The 20,864-nt window shown below is 45.1% G+C and overlaps 2 protein-coding genes across 12 annotated transcripts in view; one reads left to right on the top strand and one right to left on the bottom strand.

Annotated features, from left to right (window-relative positions):
- The window catches only part of BicC (protein bicaudal C), a 29,232-nt gene extending 12,005 nt beyond the window's left edge, over positions 1 to 17,227 (top strand). For 3 of the 7 annotated variants that reach the window (XM_076525597.1, XM_076525592.1, XM_076525618.1), the window contains 11 exons: positions 4,024 to 4,103; positions 5,383 to 5,598; positions 6,777 to 7,019; positions 7,119 to 7,337; positions 7,410 to 7,716; positions 7,783 to 8,196; positions 9,031 to 9,132; positions 9,825 to 10,066; positions 11,855 to 12,152; positions 13,354 to 13,473; positions 13,877 to 17,227. In XM_076525597.1, coding sequence (XP_076381712.1) covers positions 4,024 to 4,103; positions 5,383 to 5,598; positions 6,777 to 7,019; positions 7,119 to 7,337; positions 7,410 to 7,716; positions 7,783 to 8,196; positions 9,031 to 9,132; positions 9,825 to 10,066; positions 11,855 to 12,152; positions 13,354 to 13,473; positions 13,877 to 13,998 — 2,363 coding nt within the window. In that variant the 3' untranslated portion in view covers positions 13,999 to 17,227. The remainder of the gene's footprint in view (positions 1 to 4,023; positions 4,104 to 5,382; positions 5,599 to 6,776; positions 7,020 to 7,118; positions 7,338 to 7,409; positions 7,717 to 7,782; positions 8,197 to 9,030; positions 9,133 to 9,824; positions 10,067 to 11,854; positions 12,153 to 13,353; positions 13,474 to 13,876) is intronic. The other 4 variants (XM_076525609.1, XM_076525613.1, XM_076525603.1 and 1 more) reach the window with 4 other exon arrangements.
- Positions 15,263 to 20,390, bottom strand: Pex2 (peroxisomal biogenesis factor 2). Of its 5 annotated transcripts, XR_004489659.2 has the most exons (3): positions 19,990 to 20,390; positions 17,235 to 18,232; positions 15,263 to 16,177 (listed from the first exon to the last, which is right to left on the bottom strand). XR_004489659.2 is itself a non-coding variant. In XM_033465761.2 (2 exons), exons 1-2 carry the CDS (start codon positions 20,388 to 20,390, stop codon positions 17,293 to 17,295), a joined length of 1,341 nt encoding a protein of 446 aa, XP_033321652.2. In that variant the 3' UTR covers positions 16,393 to 17,292. The 5 variants fall into 5 exon arrangements, 4 of the variants coding, with proteins under 4 accessions (XP_033321652.2, XP_076381748.1, XP_076381749.1 ...); XM_033465761.2 differs by lacking the exon at positions 15,263 to 16,177 and having other exon boundaries at positions 16,393 to 18,232; XM_076525633.1 differs by lacking the exon at positions 15,263 to 16,177 and having other exon boundaries at positions 16,393 to 18,208.
- Between the last annotated feature and the right edge of the window lie 474 nt (positions 20,391 to 20,864).

The raw sequence follows: 20,864 nt of genomic DNA, 5'->3' as shown, positions 1-20,864 counted from the left end.
CGCTCGGCGAGCGAGCGAGCGAGCGCGACGGCTCGCGCGAGCCTCGAGAGGACCGTTTTTGCCGCGAGAATGCGGGGAACCGTTATTTCCGCGCAAACTATCGGCCGACCAGGCGAATTAATAAGTTCGGACGACGCGGCGATCTCGTCGTTCCACGATCGCGCCGCGAGCGAGCGAGCGAGCGAGCTGAGCCGAGCCGAGCCGAGCCGAGCCGGGCGTGACATTCGACGATAGAATCATTCTACTTTCGATTCCTTAAAAGGTCGAGCCAGGATACCGAACGGTATCCGTGTATCTGCTCTCGACGATCGTGAAATTATGCAACTGTTCTTTTTTCTTTCTTTCTTTCTTTCTTTTTTTTTCGTTTTTTTTTCGTACCGCGACTTTCCACCCGATCGCCGCGACCCCCCGCTACACGCACACGCGATTCACCGATCATGATCGCGTCGTGGTGCCGGCTTTCGGACGGCCGCGGATCTTGCCCCGTCATCGAAATATGTATCGACGAGGCGCTGTCGTGTGTTTCTACTTCGATTCGATTCGATTCGTAGACGAACGATCGGCGCACGTCGATCGCATCGGTGCGGCAAATTCTCGCGAATTTTCCTTCGGCTTGCGAACGAAAATCGACGATTTGGGAAGGGGTTTATTGCTTATTTAGTTTATTTAGGTTTATTGTTATTTGAGCCTTGCATTTTATTTATTTTATTTATTTTATTTAGGGTTTTTGTTATTGGAGCCTTGCGTTTTATTTATTTATTTTATTTCGGCTTGTTATTTGAGCCTTGCGTTTTATTTATTTATTTTATTGCATTTTATTTATTTATTTTATTCGGGCTTGTTGTTATTCGAGCCTTGCATTTTATTTATTTTATTCGGGCTTATTGTTATTCGAGCCTTGCATTTTATTTATTTTATTCGGGCTTATTGTTATTCGAGCCTTGCATTTTATTTATTTTATTCGGGCTTATTGTTATTCGAGCCTTGCATTTTATTTCTTTATTTTATTGCATTTTATTTCTTTATTTTATTTAGGCTTATTGTTATTCGAGCCTTGCACTTTATTTCTTTATTTTATTTATACTATTGCATTTTCGTCAAGGGAAAAGTTACTTCGAATCATCTCAGAAACCCCTCGTTTCTCGCTTGAACAATACTTTTGGGACACCCTGTGTGTGATAGTATATACAGTAAATTCTCTCCGATTGTCCCTCAGCTTGTCACCTAAAGCGGGCAGTTTGAGAAGAGGAGATACTGTTGTTCAAACATTCGTGGCTTCAAACTTCGAATAATCGCATCCCCTCTCTTCCCGAGTCGTCCACTTTTGTTTACAAGTTGGCGGAAAATCGGGGAGAATTTACCGTATTCGGCGAGACGACGACTCGAGGAAAATAACTTCCCGCGTTCAACCCTTGATGCGATGGCATCCGTTCTTTTCGCGAAATCTTCCTACTTCGAATTCTGCCAAGTTTAGACTGTTGCGGACTGTGTTGGTCACCGCGTAGATATTTTCCACGTCAATGTTTGAACGTTCTCGGAATTCCGATTTGTCTCTCGCTATCCGCTGGTCGTGTGCAGTCAATTGTTCGTCGGTTTCGACCAGCTCCGCCCGAATCGCTGCAACAAGAAGTCGAACCGAACGAGTTCAATTTCGCTGAAACGTGGAATCGCATGCGATATTTTCGATGCGGATTTTCATTAATTTGTTTATACTTATTCGAACGGGCGGGTTAATAGCAACAGCACGATCGTTAAGACCGACCTTTAGGACTACTTCTTTCAGTTCGTCGAGATTTAGGGCGATTCACCCCTTTAGGGCGATTGACCCTTTTCACGGGGCACTTAAATTCGTTAGCGGCAATATAATAATAATAATTATAATAATTATTATTATTAATAATATTATATAATATTATTATTATTATATTATTGTTAATTATTATAATATATAATATAATATAATAATAATATAATAAATATAATATAATATAATGTAATAATAATTATTATTATTATATTATTGTGAATTATTATAATATATAATATAATATAATAATAATATAATAAATATAATATAATATAATGTAATAATAATTATTATTATTAATATAAAAGTAATATAATAATAATAATTATTATTATTATAAATATAAAAGAAATATAATAATAATAATAATAATTGTTATAAATATAAAAGTAATATAATAATAATAATATAGACATATTCGCAGCCGATATCACAAAATATCGCCGAATTCGAACAAAAAATACCGTTCTTCTGCAATCGATATTCAACCCTTCGCACTCGAGACTGCTTTTAAACTCCAAAACGAAGACATCTGTTCCAACCACAACAGTATTTCCATTTGTCGCGATTACTTTTATTCGATGCCCGAGAAATTGAACGTGTACGATTATACATAGAACGCATCAATCATTCATCAATTCATCGAAACATACGAACAAATAAAACAACGCGTCAATTCTCTCAAAAATAGCGTAACAATTTTTTAGCGCCGCCACAGAGCCGTCGTACGAGTGCAAAGTTTATGCAAGTAACAGTTGACTCACAGCGACTGTAAATTATCATGTCCTTCCGAGAAATCGTTAGGATCGAAACGGTTGCGATCATCGGGTCCGCGATTAAAAATGAAAAGAATATACAGCAAGGAGTTTTAATAAATATTAGCTTCATATTCATTCCTCATTATAAAAATTGGTTTTCCTCCCGTACAAGTAAACAAACAAATCGATCAATCAATTCGGAAGAGTCGAGAATCGTCGGCGACGCACGATGCGAGCTAATTGTTATTTAAATTGCTATCGGTCGTCGGATCGTGCTCGGCGAAATTGTCAAGTAATAACGAAAGGTTGGCCGGTGTTATCGGGGCGCTTGCATAGGGCGGTCGCCGATAATACGCGTCGGACGTAGCGAGATAACGCGAGCCCGTACCGCGAAAAACGGCGTATCATCTGGAATAACGCGAGACCGCGTCCTCCTTTCGCCTTTCGAAAATAGGCGTGTTATCTTTCCGAAGGAAGCACCGTCTCTCTCTCCCTCTCTCTCTCTCCCTCTGTGCGAGGAACACGCGAGCGCGAGCGCGAGCTAGTCGCGCGATTCTCGCGCGATACCCGAGGATCCGGAGAAATCGAGCCGGTGATCGGATAAACTTCGAGGTTCTCGAACCTCGTTCGATCGGCGCGATCGGCGTCGGTTACCGCACCGAGACCCGAGCCGAGAGCGCTGGTTTCCGCGCGGAGAAAATGCCGGACCGCCGTGTCGAGGGCAACTTTCGCGTCGACCAGACCCGCGGAAAGCGGAATCGGCGATCGGGGTTACGCAACGCGGCCAATTACGCGAACGAAAATGGTCCGCGCTTGTGTCGTCGCGCGCCACGCCGCGCCGCGCCGTTTTATCGATCGCGACCGATCGACCGCGTCCGATCGGAGCGTTCGACGGCGAGGAGCAGGCTCCCGTTTCTTTTTCTTTTTTTTTTATTCGACCGCGGTGTATTTTTAGAGGAATCGCCTTAATTCTGGCATCGATCGTTCGGAAATGCGCTTTCGGTTCTCCAGAATTCGAGGCGGATCGATAGCCGCCGCAGAGCAGAAGTCGTTCGCGCGTTCGCGGAAGCGCGCCGAAACTCTGTTCGGGGTTACGAAACGCTCGCGAAACGCTCGCGACAGCGTCGGTTTTCCTTCGGCGAGACCGACGCGTCCTTCGTTCGGAGGAGGACGAGCGCGCGCCCGGAATCGAAGATTTTTCCGGCGAACCGAGCGAGCGATCGGATCGTTCACCTCGAGATACGGCGCGCGCGGCCTCGGCGAGACGCGCGTTCTCGCCTCGGATCCTCCTGCGGCCGTGCCGCAGAAAAACGTTAAAAGCCGTTCGATCGGCGGCCGGGCGTGCAGTAACGATCGGATCGCTGCCGGATCGACGATCGCTGCGCGAGAAAACAACGCGCGACCGATCGATCGCCTCGCGTCGTGCATTGCATAATTTCTTTGATCGGTGTTTTACAGATCCGCATATAAAGGTCGCGGGTCGACTCGATGACGTCCGAGCTGCGAAGGAGAAGATAATGGAAATTTTGGACACGAGGGTAAGCTGATCGCATCCACTCCCTCTCTCTCTCTCTCTCTCTCTCTCTCTCTCTCTCTCTCTCTATCTCTCGCTCTCTTCTGTCTTTGTTCTTTCGGTCGCGTTCGTTCCTGCTTCGGAGCGGTTCGCGTTTTGCTCCCGACGCGAAACGCGAAAACGGACAGCGAGAGAACGAGAGAGAGAGAACAAGAGAGAAAGAGAGGGAGAGAGAGAGAGAGAGAGAGAGAGAGAGAGAGAGAAAGAAATCGTTCTCGCGACCGCTGTCAACTCTCGACAGGCGAATCGCGGTGCGCCGCGCGGCGCCGCGCCGCGCTCTTTACCGGATCGTTACGTCATTTGCGCGAGCACCGCGATTAGCTGTGACCTCGCCGATCGGATTTTGACTTTCGGTGGGACCGAATCGATCGGCTCCCGCGTGCAAACATTTCTCCGCGGCCGTTATCGGCGCGATAATCTATCGGGTCCCGATAAGAAAAACCGCGCTGCCGCGTGAAAGCGAAAGCCTTCGCAACAATATGCTCGCGCGTAATCGATATCGCGATATTGATTTTTTCGTACGCGGCGCTCTTTTTTTCCGTCTAAAGCGGCGCGCGGTAAGTTTCCATCATTTTCCGTGGTCGCGACTCTCTCCTCCTCTCTCTCTTTCTCTCTTTTGTCTCGGGGCACCGCAGATCCGATTCGCGGGCCGTTCGCGCGGCGATCGAGCCTCGCGTCTCCCGCGTCGTTGATCCGCGCCGCGGGAACGCCGCCGAGGAAAGAAGCGGAGTCGGCCGACAACGGCACGTAGGAAGAGGCAGAGCAGAGCGATTCTATTTATACGCGCTTGTCGTCCCGCGAATTCCCAGCCGAGAAAGCGAGACGCGGCGCGCCGTGACGGGCCCGGCCCGGCCCGGCCCGCGCGAGCCCATCCACTCGCCCGGCCGGCCGGACAACCGGTCGCCCGGTCGGGCCAGCCGGTCGGACGACCGACAGACCGACCGACCCGCTATCCGCCGCACGGTTATACCCGGCCCCGAATCCTCGCCTCGCGTTTCCTTCTCCGCCGCGTACCGTTATCCGAGACGCGACGCGTTCTCCAGCCTTCGCGACGCTCCGCGGGGCTCACGCAAGCGTCCTCCGCCTTCTCCTTTTTTTTCCGCCCCTTTCCCGCGTTCCCGCGCCTTGCCGCTGTCCTGCTGCTCGCGAGGTACCCGGTGCCACCGGCGCGCCGGGCCAGTTGCACGCGTCCGATCGCACGCGATGCAACGCGATGCAACTCATCGCGGGGCTTTCGATCGCAGCAGAGCAACAGGGTCACCATGAAGCTGGACGTCAGCTACACCGATCATTCGCACATCATCGGGAAGGGCGGCCTGACGATCAAACGCGTGATGGAGGAGACCGGCTGCCACATTCACTTTCCCGACAGCAACCGCAGCAACCATCAGGAGAAGAGCAACCAGGTGTCCATCGCCGGGGAGATGGAGGGAGTCGAACGAGCCCGCGCCCGAGTCAGAGTGAGTCGCGCGCCTATCTTCGGCATATTTTTTACAACGGGCGACTTCCTTTCGAAGTTACTTCGGAGTATTCTTTAACGGAAGTGGACTTTTTTTTCTTTTCTTTTCGAAGCTTCTTCGGCCGTTTCTTCGGTCCTCTTCGGGTTTTAATGTTCGATGATTCTTCGGCTTTTTCGGCCTTTGCGGCTTCTACGGTTTTTATCGTTCGAAGCTTCTTCGACTGTGTACAGTGACCCACAGATAATGTAATATATTAAAACGAGCGAATATAATAATAATAATATAATAATAATAATATAATAATAATAATAATAATAATAATAATAATAAATAATGTATCATTATATATATATAATATTATAATAAATAAATATTATATAATATATAATAATATTATAGTATATATATATACATATATATATAATATATTAAGAGAGAATATAATAATAATAATAATATAATAATAATAATAATAACAATAATAATATAATAATAAGTGGGAATATAATATATTAAGCGATAACTATTTTAAAACTGAACCGAATGTCTTGAATCGTTTTTCAGATGACAAAGGGACTAGTCTATTGGACTATAATGCTTTGTTTCTTTTTAATTTTTCCTGTTACTTGGGATTAAAAGAAAAATAAAAAACTCTCGTCTCTTGACTTTTTCTATCGGATCTCTATTATCTACAACAAAAATGTAAAAGTTGCCTTTCGTGGGCGATTTATACGCGTGCTGAAAATTTGATTAACTCAGGCTCGAGCTACAGGTGTTGAAAGCTGTAAAAAGCTGCGGATCTCTTTCGGTTTTCGGTCAGAATCGCGATAAAAAGCTGCGATTTTTGCCACGTTTAATTCGTTGCAACTCGTGAACAACGTCGACCGATCTCGATAAAACTTCCAGCACGTTTTTTAAATTTCTGTCACAGATGAAATAATTGCAAAAAAAACGAGACTTTATCATTCCAATTAATAGCAAAATTTAAAAAAGCATAGTCGAAGCCCAGTAGACCAGTCCCGTTATCACCCCTCCAAAAAAAAAGATTCGAGTCACCCGGTCCAGTTTAAAAAAAACTGGGAAGACGGCGAAACGTTTCGAAACGCGTTTCGAGAACCACTTTCCCGAGCCCGGCGTGCTTCTTTTCGGCACATTCCCAACTCGCCTCGTTTTCCCAGCAGAAGTTGACGCCGCTGATATTCTCGTTCGAGCTGCCGATCATGGGCTCGTCGCAGACCGTGCCCGATTCCACGTCGCCGTACGTGGTCAAGATCCAGGAGAAGTACAACGTCCAGGTGATGTTCCGAACGCGGCCGAAGCTGCACGCGACGCTGGTCGTGGTGAAGGGCTGCGAGTGGGAGGTCTCGCAGGTCAAGGAGGCCACGATGTTGTTGATCCAGTATATGTGTCAAAACCTGGCTGTGAGTGGGCTCCGAACCGTTCCGTCCGATCGGCTCTCCTTTCGCCCCCGCGCGGCGCGTTGTCTCGCCCAGTAGTAACGATCCGTTTCCGGTCCGCAGAGTCAAATACAAGTACAAATGTCGATGGAGATCTCGCCGCAGCACCACAGTATCGTGTTGGGCAAGCAGAGCAGCAACCTGAAGATGATCATGCAACGGACGGCCACGCAGATCATGTTCCCGGACGCGGGCGACCCGAACATTCCCAGCCTGAAGAAGAGCAACGTGACCATCACAGGCAGCATCCACAGCGTTTACCTGGCCCGGCAACAATTGGTGGTAGGTCCCTCTTCTCGATCGCTCTCCTATCTTCTGGACGGTTCTCTGATTTATAATCATGGTCGATTCCAGGGCTCGCTGCCGCTGGTGCTGATGTTCGACCTCCCCGAGGACTCGATGTCGTCCGTCGACACGGAGAACGTCTCCCAACTGATGCAATCGCTGGACGTGTTCATAAACGTGAGACACAAGCCGAAGCAGAGCACGCTGTCCGTGATCATAAAGGGGATCGAGCGCAACGCCGGCAACATCTACGAGGCGAGGATGCAGCTGCTGGGTCTGGACGAGCCCAGGGTGCACGCCGAGATCCCGGCGACCTATCACATCCCGAACGCCGGCACCGTCTTCCATGGGAACTCCGCGAACGGCAATGCAGCTGGTTCGTATCTCGACGATTCTTCTCGCCGATTCTTCTCGCCGATTCTCATCGATTCTCTCTTCTCAGGCGGCAACAACAACAACAACAATAACAACAACAACAACAACATGATCGGCAGCCTGTCGGAGAACCTGTCCAACATTCTGACGGTGAACACGCAGAATCCGCCGTACTGCGTGTCCCCGGTGAACCATTCGCCGAACCCGATGGGGCTGTCGCCCCACTGGGGCCTGCCCTCGTTGTCCTCCATGTTCTCGCCGCTTCAGCTGCACCACACCTACCCGTATCCGCACCTCAATCATCTGCTGACGACGCAGCACGTGATGCACAACAATCCCGCGATGCCGCCGCACACCCACGGATTACAGAACCACGCGTACCCCGGCATCGGGCCGCTGCACGCGAACATGTCCGCGGCCGGACTACACGGCATCCACGGGCTGAACGGCAGCCCGTTGGCGGAGCGGAAAGAGGGCAGCGGTAATGTTGATCGCATGACATATATTTTTGTTGGTTCATTTCGCGTACGGGTTTCGATTGCGTCCGGTAAATCCAGGCGAGATGGTTCCACCCCCAGATTTTTGACAATAATCGGCGTACTGAATCGATGACTGAACGAGGAGTAGATAGAAATGTGGAATTATCGATGTGGAATGATGGAACAAGTAATAGAGACGCGCGGATATATTATTATAATATAGATATTTAAATATTATTATAAAATATATAATATTATAACAATATTATATATATTATTATATGTAATAATATTATATAATAAAATATATAATATTATAATATTATTAATATATACTATTCTAAATTATATAATACTATTAAAATATATGCTATTATAAATTATATATAATACTATTACAATATTATCAATATATAATATTATAAAATATATATTATAATAGCGAAGAAAAAATCGAATGAAATTCTATGCGTAAATCGATTCGTACAATTAATCTTTCTGCGAGCTTTTCGCAAAGAAATCAGCACAACGTTTTCGCTGAGAAACGTCGGAAAATAATTTTTGGCCGATATACATTAACTTTTTACTACGTCTATAGTATATTGATTGACTCGTTTTCTTTAAATCTTTTATATAAATCGGTGTAGGGAATGTTAGAGATGCCTCATTGTCAATTAGCCGTCTCATTGTCAATTAGAGTCGAATCGAACAGAATCATAAATACCGTAAGCAATTTTCTAGAATTTCACGGTACCATTGCCTCGTCGAGCATAGAAAATCTGCGGTCTAATTGTCGACGATAATTGAACAGCGTCTCATTTCACACGTTATTGTAGCTTACTCGTCGCTGAGCAGCGTATCCAGTTCTCTGTCCAGCCCGGCTATCAGCCCGCGGAACGTTTCTCCGGTGAATCCCGCCGAAACCAGTCCTAATCTAGGTGAGTCTTAGGTCTCGCTAAAAAATAATAAATTTAGTAAACTATAATAGTAATTCAGTAAATCCTCGAGATTTACTTTAAAATGATTTTTACCAAAGGCGTCGCGACAGGCACCCTTCTTTTCGCTTCGTAATAATTTTTACCAAAGGGGTCGACAGACACCCTCCTTTCTACTTTATAATAATTTTTATCTAACGGGTCGACAGACAACTTCCTTCTTACTTTACAATTATTTTTATCAAAGGGATCGACAGACAACTTCCTTTCTTACTCTACAATTATTTTTGTCAAAGGGCTGAACATATATATAATATACATATACATATATATATTTATTTATATTATATATATTTATATATATTATATATTTATTTATGTTATATATATATAACTTTCTCAAAATTTACTTTGAATTACTCTACAATTATTTATATATATAATATAACCTTCTCAAAATTTACTTTAAAATTAATTGCTTTTACCAAAGACGTTAGAAAATACCTTTTCAAATTTTGCTTCGAAATCATTGTAAAGGTGGTTCTCCCTAATCGACTGTTCGACTTTCCCTACAACGATTATAAAAATTTGATAAAACACAGGAATACACAGAATAAGGTAAAAATAGCGTTAACAGAAGGTTCAGCGATTTAATTGCATACCGATCCGACGAATTTCGCCTTCGATTCGCGTAGATTTGGCCGGCATGCTGTCCGAGTTGTCCGATCGACGAGCACCCGGCTGCGAGAAGAAGTCGTTGGAGATGGTCGTGCAGCAGAATCTGGCGCCGTTCGACTACGAGCAGAAGAAATTATTGGCGTCGAAGGCGATGCAGACGAAACCGACTTCGAACGAATACCGTGTTCCTACCTCGGCCTGGTCCGGCTACGGACTCAGTCAATCCATTCCTCCGATTAGTACCACGGACCTGAGCAAGGTGAGTCGAGGAGGCCTTTTTTTCAACCCCCCGAGTTACCGTATTTGGGTCCATTTCGTGGCAGAGTTGCAAACGTTTCATCAAAATTCTAATCTCGTAGGCAGTTTACCATTAGCTCACGGACAGCTAAGACCATTTTCGCAATTGTATAATTGTACCGTTTATTTACTTGAAAATGGTGTTAGTCCATTTCTTTTCTTTTTTAAATGAGATGTCGCGTAATCTGTGATTAATTTCGTGCAACCTTTTCATTCGTAATTGGTTAATGTTTAATATCTTAAAAAATGTCAATGTTTTTTTTCAATTTAAAATTGACTAATAAAAGAAATTGCGTAGAGATTCATTATGAAAGTGATCCATTAGTCCATTAGTTCATTAAAGTTCATTGAAGTCCATTGAGTCCACTAAATGAAGCCTGTAAATATTTATTATTTTAGTCACATTCGCCGAAAAAAGAAGTTTATATGATCAAATAAAATATTGACAAATTAGTAGAAACATTGCCGGTCTCGACATAATTAATTTATATTTTTTAGTCGAATAATACGCCAACTTTTAATTGTCTCGAAACAACGAAAAATGGACCTGCGCCATTTTCGAAATAAACGGTTTTAAACAATCGACGATGCTTGGGACCATTTTCGGCTTTTTTTGAGACTTACTTTTATCACGATGCTTCTCGTAGATTTTTCTTGTTGTTATTACCAGCGTAACAGTAATTTCTTGAATTTAATCGCGGCGAATTGAGTACAGTAATGTCTCCCTAACTGACGCTCAGATTCTGCAGAAAAATGGACAATTTGAGAAGAGGAGATACGATTATTCGAGCCTTGCAGCTCGTTTCTATAATTGTGGACAATTTATAATTATAAAAATGAACCGCAAGGATATACGCAAGAATATACGAGTACACCAAATGGTTTATCCTGTCTAGAAATAACTGAATTAATAACGCGACTATTCTTCTTTCGAAACAGATTATAGAGATGTCTCTCTAATTGACGCTCAGATTGTCCACAAAAATGGACAATTTTTGCAGAAGGAGTTACGATTGTTCGAGCCTTGTGGCTCGTTTTTTTAAGGTTATCGATTGTCAAAAATTATAAAAGCGAGTTGCAAGGCTCGAATAATCGTATCTCCTCTTCATAAATTGTCCATTTCTGTGCACAAAATCTGAGCGTCAGTAAGGGAGACATTATTGTACAGTAATGTCTCTCTTACTGACGCGCATAGATACGATTATTCGAGCCCTGCAGCTCGTTTTTATAGCTGTTGACAATTCGTGTCTACAAAAATAAACCACAAGGATCGGATAATCGTATCTCCTCTTCATAAATTGTCCATTTCTGTGCACAAAATCTGAGCGTCAGTAAGGGAGACATTACTGTACAATAATGTCTCCCTTACTGACGCGCATAGATACGATTATTCGAGCCCTGCAGCTCGTTTTTATAGCTGTTGACAATTCGTGACTATAAAAATAAACCGCAAGGATCGGATAATCGCATCTCCTCTTCATAAATTGTCCATTTCTGTGCACAAAATCTGAGCGTCAGTAAGGGAGACATTCTTGTACAGTAATGTCTCCCTTACTGACGCGCAGAGATGCGATTATTCGAGCCCTGCAGCTCGTTTTTATAGCTGTTGACAATTCGTGACTATAAAAATAAACCGCAAGGATCGGATAATCGTATCTCCTTTTCCTAAATTGACCATTTTTCTGGGCAATCCGAGCAATGCCAATTAGAAGAGAGACATTAACGGTAATCGAGCGACGGTTTCACGCAGGAATTGACCAACACCGGCAGCAGTAGCAACGGTAGTAGCAGCTTGACATCCACGACCACTACCACCAACGCTGCAACTAGCCATCCGTCCGACTTATGGAAAGACCCAACGACGCCGGTGTTCAGCAGAGAGATTGACTTCGGAATAGTATCCGGCAAAGATCGCGTTGGACAGATCGGCATCAGCTCGTCGAATTTCGTAGATAGCACGCCGGCCTCGCATCTCAACTTAATCACGTCCCACAAATACAACGACTTGACCAGCATGCTGACCAACATCGGACTAGAAAAATATATACGTATGTATTGTATAGCAAAAACGCTTTCTCGCACGGTGTTCTCGGTCTTGCTTGCTCTTGTCGCTTTCGTGCTTGCTTCGGAAAAAAAATGGAAGAAAAAAAGCTTGCTGAAGAAAAAAAATATATTCGATCGGAATATTATATGTCGTAATAATTAAAATATTATCGTCAGAAAATATTCGATCGAACGTCGTCGAATTATGATCGATCGCGATCGAAACGGAGATTAGTATTGCGTAGGCGCGTTAGACAAGCGTGACGGAAGAGTTAACGATGTTTACGAAAAAAAAAGATTATCAGAATAACAACGATTGCTGTCGACGTTATCGTTGGGCGAAAGTTATTTAAAGGTTCTCTCTTGTCATCTTGGCGGTGCGTTGGTACTGCTTGTAATGCATGGAACAATGAGGATCGCAATAGGGGATAGTCGGGAAATGGGAAATTTAGGGAGGATTCAAGTTTTTTTCTTTTTTTAAATCGGGAGACGATATTTATATAGTTTATGAAATACAAAAATAATTATAGTTGTGGTTACATTTACATTTTCATTGAAATTGTTCGGGAGAACTCTTGCACGAATAATTCTAATAATGATAATAATTATTAATATTGATAATACAATATTGATAATATAATATTGATAATACAATATTAATAATATAATATTAATTATATAATATTGATAATACAATATTAATAATATAATATTGATAATACAATATTAATAATATAATATTAATTATATAATATTGATAATAAAATATTAATTATTATATATATATATATTATTTATACTAGAATTAATAATCTAATAACAATTTTAACAAATGCACGAACATTTTTGGTCCGAGGTTACGCTGCTTGCACTTGCAATCTACCCTATTTTCCCAATTTAAAGAATTCCGTGAAGAGTATAAAATGGATCCTGTGTCAAAACTATGACAACATGTAAATATAAATAATATATATAACAATTACCAATCCAATAATAATTCTAACGATCGATCGAATATTTTTGGTTTCGGGGTTACGGTGCTTGCACTTTTGGTCTACCGTATTCTCGGAACTCAAGGGTTTCTCTTAAAAGTATAAAACGCATCCTGCGTAAAAAAGTACGAGAATGACCAGCTTTTCACACAGTCCGCTTGCTGTTGTACCGCTTCGCTGAACACACTTTGCTTCTGGTTGTTTTCTCCGGCAGGCCTGTTCACGTCGCACGAAGTGGACATGGCCACGTTTCCCTCGCTGACGGATAAGGATTTGTGCGAGATTGGCATAACAGCTTGGGGCGCGAGACGCAAAATAATGCTGTTGATCGCTGGTACGTAAGAGAGGAGTACGACGGTCTCGTATCGTTATACATGTATATTATATAATACATTATATATATGACTATAATATATTATATTATAGTATATACTATATATACTATATATATATTATTATACTATTATTATACTACTATATACTATATATATATTATTATACTATTATTATACTACTATATATATACTATAGTATATTATTATTATATTATTATATTATATATCGTTATATATATTATATATATAATAATATAATATAATATTATATAATAATAATAATAATATTATATATAAGACATATTATATATATTATATCGTTATATATATTATCTTCGCGTGCGGAGATTAAAAAAAGAAAAGAAAAGAGAAGGAAAGGTAACAATAACGATCGGTTCGCAGAAATGAACAAACGGACTAGTCCATTCTGCGGGAGCGCGGCCCCGGGAGCGGAGCGAAAAGCGACCGTCTCGACGACCTCGACTACGATGGATAAGTGCAATCTGGTGGATAGCAAATGGTAGGACGGGAACAAGATGAACGCCTTTCTGGGTCGAGATCCTCGCGATAATATTCCGCGAACCAAAATCATATCGGACTGTGGTACTTAAGGAAAAAGAATCACGCTCGTACCGCGATCGGTGAGAAGCGCGGTCGTCTCTCCAACCCCACACCCCCCCAACCCCCAACCCACCCCCAAAAGACACGAGAATAAGATATCGAAATCGAATCACACGCGGGCTTTCCCCACCGATTCGCCGCGGTGGGACGCATATGATCATGAGAATAAAAATCCCAGTAAGTTAATTTACGATTGATGAGAAAAGGCACCGGAAGAACAGCTCGTTGATTACTTTCTTTTATGGTCGGGGACCGTTCACGGTCTTCTTTTTTTTTTCATATTTTTTTTTTGGTTCTGTCACGCCGTCCCCGGCTCACCCGGTCGGAAGGTGCCTTTAGGTTTAAGAAGCTCGTTTAACATAATTTCGTTTCGTTAAGTTTTTTCTACGTTGATCAGTGGTCTTTCTCTGGGTCGAAGCTGATCGATATACTCGGCGATGCGATGCGATCGATCGATCGATCGATCGATCGGACGGACGGTCGTCGTCGTCGCGACGACCTGCGCATTCTGTACGGCAGCGTCGTCGTCGTCGTTCGCGACGCAGTTTCGTCCGACGGCATCGCGCGTTGCACGGCCTCGGTGCGAGAAAGGTCGCGATCGCCGCGCGGTTCGGACGATATTATTGTAAATTGGTTGAATTTTGTAATCGGCGAATGAGAAAAAGCGCACTTTCGGGCGTACGATGCACGCCGCGCGATGGGCGAGGGTGCCGCGGCCGCCGCGCGTTCAGCGTGCTTCTCACACCTTAGCCAAGTTAAAATATTTAATCTCGACTAAGCTCGAATCACGGCGGCCGGCCGTTCGTCGCGCGCCGCGCCGCTCCGTTCGAGTTTTAACAAAGTAACAAAGTATTTATTATTCACTCGCGCGGGAGACGCTGAACGCGCGAACCGGGCTGCGCTGCGCAACGGACTGCGGGAAAAACTCTTTCTTCCCCGCACGGAAACGAAAACGTTATAACAATTGATATCCTATGATAAAAACAGTCGTCCCGCGACAGGTCAGGCCGAAGCGAGATCTATTTTCTTCTCCGCCCTCCGCGCACTCGAGGACAAAAAAAAAGAAAAAAGAAAAAAATCGTTTTTGGTTTGTCGTTCGCACGCGAGTAACGACCCCCCCCCCCTTTTTTTACGAAGCTACCTACCCGTATAAGCTATAATCTCTCGTTCGGTATATAAATTATTGTATATTTTAAACACGTTTTTTTTTCTATTTTTTTTTCTCCTCGCTCGCACATTGATTTTCGCAACGAATTGCACGGAAATAGCGCTAGGCAAACACAACCGGGCTCTCGCACGCTGCTGAACTTCTACCGACGACATCCGACCGCAAACGTTCAGGGAACAGACGTTCAGTGTTTAACATATATATATATATATTTTTCCGCGAACGCGGAAACCCCGGACGTTCGTCGACGTTCGCATACTCTAATCACCGGTTTCTGTTATATATATATATATTTTTTTTTTGTTGTACGACGCGTGCGTGTATCGCGCGTGCGAACGTTCGGCCCGCGTCCGGAATAACAAATCGTTCTACATATAATATCGATGGATAATACAATACGATCGAGTCGGAGGATTACGTCGCGGCCGGAGCTTAATAAAGTGCCTAGCGAATAATTTTACCGCTGAAAGTTCTTGACTAGGAGTCTTCTTTTGTGAAGTCTTTTTAAGCATAAATTATTATTTCTTGGCGATGCACCGTCCCGCGTGCTCGGGAATTATTGGGAAGAGAGTGCTGCGTGTTTTCCATACGCGTGTCGTCGTCGTCGTCGTCGTAACAAGGCTGTCCGATCGTCCCTGTTCCCTCGTGTTCGTTTAAAACGGTGATCGTGTAACACGACGAATACAATATTATAGCGTGCATCACATCGTCGTTCGATCGTTGCGTCATTGGCTCCGTGACGAGCAGCGGGGAAATCATTGTTTTTTGTTTATTCGGCGATAGCGATGGAACGTCGCGGAGCGTTAAATTGCATCGTCGGTCGCTGTTTCCGTCGCGCGATCCTGACCGACGGACTGATCCACGCCCGGTGTCCAGTCTCGCTGCGATCGATCCGAGTGGTTCCGCTCTAATTTCTAGATAGATAGATAGATAGATAGATAGATAAATATATCACACTGTTCTTCGATGTTCCTATCTAATATTATATGCATACACATATACGTATACAGATATGTTAATTTTTGCACGAATTAGCGACTAAACTAGCGGTCACGAAAGTTAAAATTACCAAAAAAAGAAAAAAGAAGAAAGGAAGGGTGAAACGCGGAGAGAAAGAAAAGGAATGGGATAGAGATGACAAAAAAATATATATATACATAGAAATACACTCGCATAGAAATGAAGCGTATAACGACTTTCGCGCGACGAAAGATTCTTTTGATTATCCAAGCGTCGCCGGACACGAACGATAGATACGATATTTTAATCCCGTGTTGTGTGCGGCGGCGGCAGAGGCCCGAGAGAGATCGTACGAGCTCGATCATGCGATCGAACGAAAGCTTCGTCGTCGCGTTGTCTTATCGCGATCAAACGGAATCTAGTATTAGTGAAGCACGGCGAACGGGACACGGTGTTGTAGCGTGAATTATCTCAGGTGTTTCGCGAGAAGAACGAACGAACGCGACGATAAAATGGAAAAAGGAAAATAACGGAACACACACACACACACACCCACACACGCGCGCGCGCACACACATTCCAAGTGTCGATGGTCGCGAGATTAAACGGCGGGAGAAGACGACTGACTTTTCGTCGTTCGACGTTCCCGTCCGTATCGGACCGAATCAAGGCCCCGCTCCCCCCACCCTACCCTACCCACCTCCCCCTGCCCCCCGTTCGACGAATTCTAACGAGAGCAATGCGTATCGTCGCGTATCGCGTTCGATGTACGAAAAATGGGAAAAAAAAATCGTTTTACGATAACGCGGCATGATATTTTTGTACGGTTTAATCTAGAGTAATTCCGATAAGCGACGGATGTATATCACACCCGAACGAACCATTTATTGTTTGTTTCGTGAAGGAACGTTGAAGCCGATGAAACGTCGAGATGTTGTATCCAAGCGAATAAAGAAGATTTTGTATTGCTATTTTTTAATAAAAAAAAATGGTATCTCTATGTACACGCACGTGTGTGTGTATCCGGGGTGTTTCGCCGCGGCTCGCCGCCCGCGTCCGCCGTCTCCCTTCACGGCTCGTAGTTCCTCGCGTCTTCGACGGCCAGCTTCGCGCCGCATTCGCCGCACAGGAACTCGTTGGTGGCGGTGAAATGCGCCGTCAGACAATAGTAGCAGAACAGATGCTCGCAGCCGGCGTGCATCGGCATGATCGGTGTCTCGCCGCAGTACGCGCATTTCGTGGCGACGGTCATCTTCGGGGCGGCTCGCACCGTCGTCGCGTTGCCGCGACTACCTCTCGTCAGCAGCCTCTTCGCCGCGTGCTTCAGGTAGTGGAAGTTGATCAGGGGCAGGCCGACGGTGAACAGCTCCATGAGGCCGTGCCAGAGCAGCTCCCTGGTCATGTACGAGTAGCCGATGTTCCTCGGCTTGTGAGTGGTCGTCGAACGGCTCGAGATGCCCAGCAGGTACTCGACGACCCGGGGCTGCGTGCCCCGGTGCAGGAACACCAGGAAGTTCAGGAAGCCGAGCAGCTTCGTCGCGTTCGCGACGCGATCGAGGATCGCGGCGAGACGTCGCGCGCGGTCGCTGCCTTCGAGCTTGTCGCGCGCGTACGCCGGCGCCACTGTCAGGATCAAGTAGAAGAGGGATTTAGCTCGGTCGATGTTCTCGTAGTGCAGGTTCAGCAACTGCTGGCCGAAGGTCGACTTTCCACGGTACAGCGAGAACTTCCACATGAGGAACTTGAGCAGCGCGTCGATCTCCGGCTGCCATCGATCGATCCCGTCCGTCGGCCGGTACTCCGTGATCCGTTTTACCTGGCTCCTCAGCACCTTGTAGATCTCGTCGTCCAGCTGGGCCGCGTCGATCTGATTGATCCGCGACACGTACGGCGACGCCGTCATCTTCGACCTTGCTGGAACACCGACGCACGCGAATCCTCGTTGGTTACCAGAGACCCGGGCAGAGTTTGATTCGAGACGGGAGCTGGAAATAATGTGCACCGAGGTGCTGAGAGTAATGTTGTAAGTAACGGGAACATTGGTTGCGTTAATTAATAATTAATTGGTGAACGATTAATAGTTAGATCACCGTGTAATTTGAAGAAGAACTTCGGAGTTATTTCAAATACTTATAAAGTAAAATAACGGGTTACTTAAAATGATTTCTTAATTCATAATTGAGAATTAATTCACCGTGTAATTTGAGGAAGAACTTCGGAGTTATTTCAAGTAATTATAAAGTAAAATAACGAGTTACTTAAAATGATTTTTTGTTCAAAGTGATCTCAGTCGTGAAAATAATCATGAAATAAAATAATATGTTAATAAGTAACGCGAACATTGGTTGCGTTAATTAATAATTAACTGGTGAATAATTGAGAATTAGTTCACCGTGTAATTTGAAGAAGAACTTCGGAGTTATTTTAAGTAATTATAAAGTAAAATAACGGGTTACTTAAAATGATTTTTTGTTCAATGTGATCTCAGTCGTGAAAATAATCATGAAATAAAATAATATGTTATTCGAAATAATACTCCGAATAATGTTACAGTAATGTCTCCCTTATTGACGCTCAGATTGTGCACAAAAATGGACAATTTTGGAAGAGATTATTCGAGCCTTGAAACTCGTTTTTATAATTATTGATAATCGGTAACCATAAAAAACGAGCCACAAGGATCGAACAATCGTATCTCCTTTCCCGAAATTGCCCATTTTTGTGAACTATCTGAGCGTCAATTAGAGAGAAATTATTATACTTCGAACGCGTCCAAGTGCGAAGGTTACCGACTACGGTAACGCCTCGAAATTTACGTGTTTCAAGGCAGGTGGTACAAGGAGCACTCTCTCTCTCTCTCTCTCTCTCTCTCTCTCTCTCTTTCTACACGAAAGTAAGTAAAACAGAGAGAAATAACATTTTCTCGACCGACGCTTCGTTTTCGAGAAAATCGAGTTCGCAGATTCGTCTGATTCTGACCTACTGGAAGTAGATCCGGCAGGATACGATCAGACGAGCGTGATCAGCGCCATTAAAACTCGATTCCCTCGAAAGGAGAACGTGAAACCGAGAGGAAATGTTGTCCGTTCGTTTCGACGTGAAAACTCTGTCCATCGGAATATTCAAATTAGAACCTTTCCCGGCGGCAAGTACGGGTGCTTTTCCAGTACGTGGTAGAACTTCGTGTTTACGTCGGTAGAACCGCAAAGAGGGCGAATCTGCATGAGCAAACGAGTCAAAAGTGTAGAGGGTAAAGTTTGTCGACCGGCGCTTCGCTATCGAGAAAATTCAATTCGAAAGTTCGACGTGTTACGCGGGTTTGTGAATCAGCTGACGCGTCTGATCATGACTCGCCGGTTCTACTTGCCGCGATCGCTAATGCACGGAGAACGCGGAGACGTTGGTACAGTCTGTGGATTTCGTTGAATTCCGTTATCTAGGTCGTTAACTGCCGTTCCGGTTACAGCTCGGTCATTAGAAATGACATTAACTGGGATTTAGATAAATGGTGAACGATTATTCGTAAACTTTGACGACCGTCAAGCTTCGACGAGTGACTAGAGTCGTCGGCAAAACTGCAATATCGAATGACGATAGTCACTGTTACAGAGAAAAGGGTTTTCAGTGCAGAATAAGAAGAAGAAGAAGCATGACAATCGTCGATAAGCATTACCGCGATTCGACGGTTCGTCCTCTCGAAGATGTTTACGTTCGCGGTGATGATAGTCGGCCGTATCGTGCCGCAGATGCCGCGTTGGACGCGTACCTGCGTTTGTCGGCGGCCGAATCGAAGGGAAAAATCGATGCAGTCGTATCGAGAGAGCACGTTAGCTGGCAACGGGTCGATTCCTCGAAGGATGACACGCGGGCGCCGTGCATTCGATGGGTCGTTCGTGCGGCGGAGATAACGCGAACGAGAACTGAAGCGAAGGAAGCTAGGTTAAGGGAACGAGGATGGCGCTTCGAGCGGCGCGAGGATCGCCGAGGAGCGTGGAGGCGCGGCGAAGAGACGCGAGAACGCTCGAGGCCGGCCGAGCGGCGGCGAGACCGAGCGATTCGGGGCTCGGTCGGTCTCGGGATCGTTCGGCGCGGCTCGAGCCGAGTCGACTCGGGGACTCGGGGCTTCGACGGTCGACGGGTGTCCTCTGTAGGAAGCGGAGGAGGCATCGCGACGCGCAGCTTCGATTTCGAATATCGGGATTCCCGCAGTGAAGGAATCGCAGTCGCGGTGCGCGCGCGCGCGACCGCCCTCTGTTAGCGTTCCCTCGGAAATCACGTGGAAAAGGAGCGGATTCGAGTCGAGTCCCGCAAGGCCGCCAAAGCCGGAGCAAACAAGAGCTTGAAAAGAGGTGTCGGACGGTAGGCGGTTGTCTCTCGTTGTCAGTCGTGGTCGAGAGGGTTCGCGCGGTGACCAGCGCGAGTGCAGCAGCCGAGCGAGACCGACGCCGAAAGCGAGAGACCGAGAGACTGATAGAGAGCGAGTGAGAGCGTGAGCGAGAGAGAGAGAGAGAGTGTGTGAGACGGGTAGAGAAAGAGAGCGTGAGCAAGAGTGAGAGAGAGAAAGAGTGTGAGCGAGAGAGAGAGAGCGAGCGAGAACGAGAGACAGACAGAACGCGAGCGAGTCTAGCAGCGCAGGGCAAC

This window comes from Megalopta genalis, chromosome 1, assembly GCF_051020955.1.
Source record: "Megalopta genalis isolate 19385.01 chromosome 1, iyMegGena1_principal, whole genome shotgun sequence".
Taxonomy (NCBI): domain Eukaryota; kingdom Metazoa; phylum Arthropoda; class Insecta; order Hymenoptera; family Halictidae; genus Megalopta; species Megalopta genalis.
Note: the sequence above shows the minus strand (reverse complement) of the source record. Positions and strands in the feature narration are given on the sequence as shown.